The 8659-nt window shown below is 42.8% G+C and overlaps 1 protein-coding gene across 1 annotated transcript; it reads left to right on the top strand.

The window, feature by feature from the left end:
• Window positions 1-207: 207 nt before the first annotated feature.
• On the top strand, window positions 208-820 carry LOC122889133 (cytoskeleton-associated protein 5-like). The gene has a single exon (XM_044224034.1). It carries the CDS (start codon window positions 254-256, stop codon window positions 725-727), a length of 474 nt encoding a protein of 157 aa, XP_044079969.1. The 5' UTR covers window positions 208-253; the 3' UTR covers window positions 728-820.
• The last annotated feature ends 7839 nt before the right edge of the window (window positions 821-8659 follow it).

Raw genomic sequence — 8659 nt, 5'->3', positions numbered from 1 at the left:
CTACCTAAAGGAGCTGGAAAAAGAATAAGCAAAACCCCAAACTACCAGAAGGAAGGAAATAAGAAAGATTAGAACAGGAATAAGAAAGATTACAACAGAAATAAAGTAGAAACTTAAAAAAAATCCAATAGAACAGATTAGTGAAATCAGGAGCTGATTCTTTCTACATCAAAAACTAATGATGTGGAGCAGGCCCCTCGGTTCTGACCCAGCGGAGGAATTACTCTTAATTTGAGGAGAAACTGGAAGCACAATGGGAGATGACAGTGAGTGGATGAAATTGCCGGTTGATCAGAAATGTGAACACAAGCTCTGGAAAGCAAGGTTAAGTGGGTATGAAGAGGCCCTGAAGACCTTCCAGAAAATAAAGGATGAAAAGAGCCCAGAATGGTCCAAATTTTTAGGACTGATCAAAAAATTTGTGACTGATTCCAATGCAGTGGTTCAGTTGAAAGGATTAGAAGCTGCACTTGTTTATGTTGAAAATGCCCATGTAGCAGGAAAAACCACAGGTGAAGTTGTGTTGGGTGTTGTAAGTAAAGTGTTCAACCAACCCAAAGCCAAAGCCAAGGAGCTAGGCATTGAGATTTGTCTAATGTACATAGAGATTGAGAAAGCCGAGGCTGTTAAAGAGGAGCTCCTAAAAGGCCTGGACAACAAGAACCCCAAGATAGTAGTGGCCTGCATAGAGACACTGAGGAAAGCCTTAAGGAACAAGTGGCTGTAATTTGCTATGGAACTCCGACTTAGACAAACCACTGTTTTGTTCCGATTTGGCAGCCCTTCTAATCTGATATCCTGTCCCCATTACTATCCACATGAGAAACTACTTTAGAAAGCAGCTCTAGTGAAATCCTAAATGTGTGACCTATGAGAGTGAAGACCATTCCAACTCAGCTCTCTTGCAATTTTGTGTATAACCTACTTCTTGGAGAAGATGCTTCCTTTGGTGTTTATCTTATGTAGAAATACCAAAATTCCTAAATTTTGTTAAATGATCCTGAAATTATAAGTTTTAAACTTTTACATTGTCTTTTGCTTGATTCATAAATTTCTTTTATAAAATTTGTTTTCACTTAGATTTTTGTGTAATAAATATTTCCTCATTTCAAGCCTAGTACAGTATAGTGGGTGTGGTTTTATGAGTAGTAAATAGTGTGTTCAATCTGTCATCTTAGAAATTTATTGATTGACTTGGTTATCAAGACTATGCTTATCTCAGGGTGCCTGGCTGGCTCAGTTGGTGGAGCATATGACTCTTGATCTTGGGGTTTTGAGTTCAAGCCCCATGCTGGGTGTAGCGATTACTTAAAAATAAAATCTAAAAAAAATTTTAAAGACTGTGCTTATCTCCATAGATATGTTCTGTCCTTAGTAATGGATCTCTTAATAAAAATGTGTATTATGCTATAAAAAAAGAACTAATGATGTACTATACAGTGACCAACCAAACTAAATTAACTAATTAATTAATGAAGTAAGTAAGTAAAAAGGAACAGATTCTTTGAAAAGATCAACAAAATTAATAAACTGCTGCCAAACTCATCAAAAAAAAGTTGGGGGAGACTCAAAATAAAAAATGAGAGATGAGAAGTAATGATTGACACCACAGAAATACAATCCTAAGAGAATATTATGAAAAACAATATGCCAACAAATCGGACAACTTAGAAGAAATAGGTGAATTACTAGAAACATATAACCTCCCAAAATGGAAACAGGAAGAAAAAAATATTTGAACAGATTGATCCTAGCAGTAAGAGCCTCCATTTTTTATTGCACCTTATTAATAGCTTTTTTGATTTCAACTTGGTTAGATTTTCGTTCTTTTATTTCTCCAGAAAGGGATTTTATTTCAACAGAAAGGGATTCTCTACTATCTTCCATGCTTTTTCCAAGCCCAACTAGCATCTTTATAATCATCATTCTGAACTCTAGTTCTGACTTCTTACTAATGTCCATATTGATTAGATCCCCAGCAGTTGGTACTGCCTCTTGTTCCTTTCTGTGTGTTGGGTTTTTCCACCTTGTCATTTTGTCCAGAGAAGAACAGACGATTGTTGCTAAAGGCTAACAACCATCTCAGAAAAATACACACTAACCAAATCAGAAGATACCCGAAACCAGGGGGAGAAGAATGGGGGGGGGGTATGATTCAGCCACACACTTGATTTTGGGTTTATTTTGGTCTGGTATAAGAAAGTGCCTCCCAAAATTTCAAAGAAAGAAAAACTTATATCTATCTTTGACAGATAGATCTATATGTATGGTAAACATGATAAAGGGATGGAATATGACTGTAAAGATGAAAATTTTAAAAGATTTTTAAAAAGGAATTATAAGATAAGCAGTTGGTTGAAAAAAGAAAAATACAAAGGAGAGAATGTGACCAGGCTGGAGACTAGAACAAAGCCATACGCTAGATTTAGGGTATATTTAGGCCTGTTAGAAGAAACTGTATCCCAAAATTTTAAAGAAAACAACCTTATATTTATTTAAAAAAATAAGGTTATATACAATGAAGGGATAGAATATGACAATAAAAATGAAAATGAAAGAAGACTTTTTAAAAGATATTGATAATATTAAAATATTTATAATAAGTTAAAATAGGAAAGAAGAAAAAAAAATAGAAAAAGAAAAAAATAATGAAAATTTAGGGAATTGAATTTTGAAAGACTCAAGAATCATGGGGGAAAGTCATGAATTCTATGTGCTGTATTTCCCTAGCACTAGGGTATTGTAATTCTCATTGATCAGTAAACTTGGTCTTGGCTGGATGTTCTTGTTAATGTCAGGGAGGGGCCTGTTGCAGTGATTCTCAAACACCTTCGCCAGAGGCCAGGCTGAGTAATCTGCGTGGTTTGGGACTTGGGAGCTTTTGTTCCCTGAGCGCTTTCCGTAGAGCTCTGGGGGATGGGAATGAAGATAGCGGCCTCCCAGTCTCCAGCAGGGAGGAGCCCAGAGCTCAGGGACCCCACTCCTCAGTGTGTCCTTGGAGAAAAGAGCTCAATCACTCCCGTCTCCCAGGTCTCCAGCCCCGCTCCAAGCTCACCGGCCTGTGACCAAGCGTTTCTATCTCCGGTGCAGGGCCCCGCCTGGAGTCTCCAAACCCAGCCGATTCCTGCGGGGTGCCCCCATGCCACTCCTCCCAGAGGAGAAAGGAGGGTGTCTCCCCAATTCTGCTTCTTGTTGAGTCCCTGCTTGAAGATCAGTGGCCCGACTGTACCTTGGATCCCAGTTTATGGGAACCCCAAGCGGGGAGCCAAGCTCCTCGGCTCTGTCTCTACAGCCGGCTTCCCCGCCCTGATACCTGGGAGCTCTGCCGCCCTCAGGCACCCCCGGTGTTTCTGTGACCCCGCGGGACCTGAGACCACACTGTCCCCGTGAGGGCTCCACCCCTGCTAAGCCGCTGGAGGGACGTCCCTCCGTGGAGCAGACTTCTAACTAAAAGTTCCGATTTTGTGCTCCGCTGCTTGCCAGGAGCCGGCCCCTCCCCCCGCGGGCTAGCTTCCCGTGTATCACCTCCAATTCACTTCTCCACCCGTCCTACCTTCCAGAAAGTGGTCACTTTTCTGTTCCTAGAATTGCTGCTCTTCTTCTCTTCGATCTCCTGTTGAGTTTGTAGGTGTCGGGGATGGTCTGATAAATATCTAGCTGAACACCTGGGACCAGAGGAAACACAGGTCTCCCGCTTCCCCGCCATCTTGGTCCTTCAGCTCTGGAGATGGTTTTTCTAAGCGTAAACCTGCAATTACATCCCATCTGCTGGGATGTAATCTGCAGTGGTCAAGAATTTTTATGTCAAAGTGCTTTTCATAAGTTACTTTCCCTTTTATATTACAATTAAGTATTACATTATTATCCCACACTAAGTTGATTGTTAAACTAAAAGTTTTTTCATCAAGGCATTACTTATTTATGGTAAAGTACACAAATCTTCAGCATATAACTCAGTGATTTTTTTTTAAAGTAATAGTACTTATTTAGTATTTTTCACAGTTTCCATTAGGGAATTCAGGAGGAGGTTGGGTGGCTGTGGCTCAGGGTTCCTCGTGAGGTTATAGTCACAAGTCACCGAGGACTGCAGTCATTTGCAAGATTGACTAGAGCTAGGGGATTCACATTTTTAATTTTTATTTTTTTCAGCTTTATTGAGGTGTAATATACAAAAAACTGGATATACAATTTGGTGATAAGATTCACTTATAATAGTCACTTCTAGCTCCTCAGAGCTGTGCTTTCCTTAGTGTCTTCAAGAGCACTGAGATCACGGTTTATAATAAGCCAAGCAGTAATAACCACCACTGAGCTAACTCCAAACCTCATCTGCTTATTTCTCTGGAGGTTTTTAAATAGATGGGGATGTGCTAATGGCATCGTACATTATCTGTCACAGTTTTAGCAGGCAATGTCAAAATGTGACTTTAAAAAAAAAATACTTTTATCTTTAAGAAACAACCACAATTACTTATTAATGGTATGTGTGTACCTGTTGGGCACTGCACAATTTCTCAAACCATGGAATCAAATTAGGCATTTCCATCCACATTTCCTGTTGCATGTTGACTTGTGCACAGTACTTCTTTTTTATTTTTAAATAAAGGAAAAAACTGATGAACACTTGGCTTTCAATTCTGTACCATTACTAACAATATTCCAAAGAATGCCTCATCCATATATTCTTGTTCATCTGTGGGATTTTTTCTCAGTAGTATATTAAAATTAGAATTGCTGGCTCATAGAGCATTTACATTTCCATTCTTCCTAGGTAACACTGAATTCTTCTCCATAGTCATTGTACTAATTTACATTCCTATTAGTGTATAAGAATTCCCCTTTCCTACCTCCCCAGCAAAAAATATATATTTCTCCTTTCTCCACATCTTTGCCAGATTGAATGTTATTGAACATCTCAATTTTTGCCAATCTGATGGGTATGAAACATACCTCATTTTTTAAAATTGTGGTAAATACATGTAAAATAAAATTCACCTGAATCTCATTTTTAATTGACAATTTTATGGAGATAATTGTGGATTTGCATAAAGTTATAAAACATAACAGAAATCCCTTGCTCAATGAATTTTTTGTATGAATAAAGCCATGTAACCACATGTAAGCACCCATATTAATATACAGAGCATTTCAACACCCCACAAGGCTCCCTTGTGTCCCCTCCTAGTCAATACCCCAGCAAAGATAAGCTATATTGATTTCAAGTTGTATTTCATGATAACAATAAATATAGAGTTTTTCGTATAAAAAGGGGAGTTGGATCTGGGGAGGTTGAGAACCCCCGTGTCCAGTAAGACTTCCTATAGTGGTTAGTGGCATCAGGAGATGTTTTTCTACTCTTTGCTTAGTCCCACAGCCTATCTCTGTCACTGTGTCTATAGGGGCCTATTAAAATGGAATGAATAAGTGTCGCCCTCCACCCGCAAGGACGACCAGAAGCCCCGGTTCTGGTGTATCTTCTCTCCCTTTATTTCCGCAAGTCTACACACTTATATACGTTTACATGACCAATCCGCGAGCAGGGTGACCAATAAGGGGCCAAGTAATGGGGAGAGCCAATGAGAGTCCTGTTACTATGCTGATTAAATTTGAAACAGCCAATGACTATGTCCTCCTTTAGGCGGGCTTCACCAGAACGTTCCTTGTTTACTTGCAGCGTATTTTGCTGGCAGTGAGCCAAACGCCATCTTGTAATGGCGGGGACTTTCCCCGCCGAGGTGGTCCCCGACAAATAAGTATATTTTTATAATAATTGATGATGGTCTTAGAATTATCCCCACCCTGCTGGCTCTTACACACTCAGCCTGTAGTGTTTTTACTCAGAGAGGCACGAGAGAAGGAGCATGGTGGCCAGAGGACCCCATCTTGGAGCGCCAAGCTGTAGGGAGACACCTCCAGATCACAGAGAGAGTGACGCACAGGCTCACCGCGGCCCAGGACCAGCCGCCTTCTCTGCATCGTGGCTTATCAGCAACTGGTCACTCTTGGTTTCAGGGAGAAGAGGGGAACTGAGAGCTTGTGAGTGCATAAGGCACGGTGTCAAGCATGGGGAGCTCTGCTGGGCACTGTGCGTAGATCTCGTGTAGATTCTCACAACCGGTCCAGGAGGCAGGTGTTGCTGCTCCCTTTCTCTGGATGAAAAAGTAGAACAGTTACTTTGAAATCAGCCAGACATGATGTGAATCCTAGCTCGGCCAGTTAACCAACCCGGTATGTGACCTCAGACAGATCCCTCCCCTGCTCCAACAGATGGCCCTTTCCCGCCTACAGGCTGTCTCCCGTCACAATCCAATAACACATGTGAGGGGTTTATACTCGGTGAAATGAATGTATGTAATATTATTAATCACTTAAATATCTCTAAAGTACATCTTGCTGGAGGACTAGCAAGGGGATTTTGGCTTCCAGACTCAGATTGTGAGAGGAATCTTTGGCTCCAAAAATAAAAGACTCCACAGACGGAAGCAATACGGAATCACCCTCTGTCCAATCCTCTGCCTGGCCCTCCTCTCCACCAACACAGCTGAACTAGGAAGACAGACACTCTGTGCTACACAGAACCGCCAAGCTGGCAAGACACGACCCTGATGACCCATTGCAATCCGGTGGTGGGAAAGGCTGGAAGGGAGCTGGGGCTCATCAGCGTAGTAACATTCCAGGTTGGGCAGAGCCCTACTGCACCTGTGCTCTGCTTAGCTATCCACGATGGGGAGAGAGCATGTCTGCCGTATAAACACGTTCAAAGGCAAACCACAGCTAAATAGTGAAACAAGCTTCAGAGCTTCCTTTCCTGTTAATGATTCTCCCTTCCTCCTCCTCTCTACCCACACTCCCTGTGTGCTCCCTCTTGCCCCCAGAACCTCTTCTGGGTCTGAACACCTGAGTCAAAGAAGTCCATGCTCACTTTACCCCAGAGGATTTCAGTCTGGTAACTCATTCCCTCAAAGGCTTGTTCAGCTCTTCATTGGTCCGTGTCCCTCTTTCCTCTGTGCCCTCAGAGTCTTCTGTTAATTTCAGTGCTCACTTCACAGTGCATTCTTCTTCTCTTCCATGATTTGAAGAAACTAGTCCAGGGCCTCAAACTTTTTCATAGTGCCCCTTTGAGTTCACTGATAAATCCTCTATCTTCAGGCACATGTAGCTGATTTGCTGCAAGGCTTGCCTGGATTTCAGCTTACGCTCCTTTCCCTACTGGGAACTTCATGCAGTGCACAACTTGTACAACTGTACAGAGAAGCCCTGTCATCAACTGCTTTGTTTTATTCACCTCTGCCTGAATATCTATCAATGAACACTTGTTCAATGTATACCTGCATAAATGGATGGGTGAACCCCATCTTCTCTGTCACTCTGGTGACTCACAGGCTACCTAAACTACTTAGATACAGCGTGAGCCAGGATCATTACAAGCACATACACAAGGATATGTGGTTTCATTAAGGAAAGAGTTGTGTTATTCATATGTAAACCCACACTTTTGTGAAAAGAGGCTCAGAATCTATGAACTATTCCAACCACAGCTAGACAGCAGCAAAGGGCTATGCTCTCTGAAGATGAATGAGAGTGATAGATGCCCCTGTTTTCACTGGTGACTCATCTAGCTGGGGAAGGAAAGAACCCCCCTAGAGGATGTAGCTGTCAGTACAGGACATCCATCAATGAATTACACAAATTAATGGCAGGTTGGACCTGTGACAGCTGGAACATGCAGGACACTTACACATGTGAGTAATCCTGAGCACAGACCCAGCCAGAGCTCAGGGCAGGCTTTCCTGAGGAAGTGACTCGTGAACACCCACCCATCAAGGGTTCACCAGGTAAAATGGGAAGGGAAGCACTTTCCACACAAGGAGTGAGACTTAACGCCAGTGTTTTGTCCTGGAGGGTATCATGGCAAATATGAAGTCATAAGCAAGGGGTGTAGGGGAGGAGCGTGGCGTGCAAGGATGCTGGGGAGAAGGGAGAAGCAGCCCATGAAGATCCTTGTGGGGCCATTTAGGGAGATGGTTGTTCTCAATCCTAAGAGCAGCGGGACCCTAATGGAGGCTTCCAGGCAGGAAGGTGCTATGCTCAGATCTGTGTCTGGAAACTCTCACTCTCACAGTTGTGTGGTCTTAAAAATAAGGCAACAGGCACACAGAGTCATTTCTGCTAAGCCTCGTGTCAGCAAATGGAGACCTAACTCAACCACAGTTTCAGCTCTCCCAGGAACGGAATCCGAAGTCAGTCAGCTGGTCAGCGTAGTGAGGTCTGCCATCCGGGCCCCTGCCATCCCCTAAAGGAAAGTAACTTTTCAAGTACCAACCAGCTCTTCTGCATGGCATCACTTCCTTGTTCCTGCCCCCCTCTGCCCCTCACAACTCTCACTTTGTACAGCCCTTCAGAGCTCCCCTCTCTCTGCTAGACTGGATGCTCCTCAATTAAAATCAAGTTTTGCCCAAATAAACTCTCGAAATGTTGTAATATGCCTCAGTTTACCTTTAACCATTATGGGAGCAGGAGAGGGAACTGAAGGAGACCCTAGAGGCTCCCAGACCTGATGGAGGTAACAGCTCACTCAGCACCCCTTCTGCCTCTGGAGGGGGTGGGTAAGTCCTCGGGGGAGAAGGGGCAGGTCTGCAGCTTCCGAGTCCTGAGCTAG

Source organism: Neovison vison, chromosome 11 (genome assembly GCF_020171115.1).
Source record: "Neovison vison isolate M4711 chromosome 11, ASM_NN_V1, whole genome shotgun sequence".
NCBI lineage: Eukaryota > Metazoa > Chordata > Mammalia > Carnivora > Mustelidae > Neogale > Neogale vison.
This window is presented reverse-complemented; position numbering and strand designations above follow the sequence as displayed.

Coding starts and splice junctions, on each gene's coding strand:
- LOC122889133 (XM_044224034.1), top strand. CDS start 254: ATGGGAGATGACAGTGAGTGGATGAAATTGCCGGTTGATCAGAAATGT.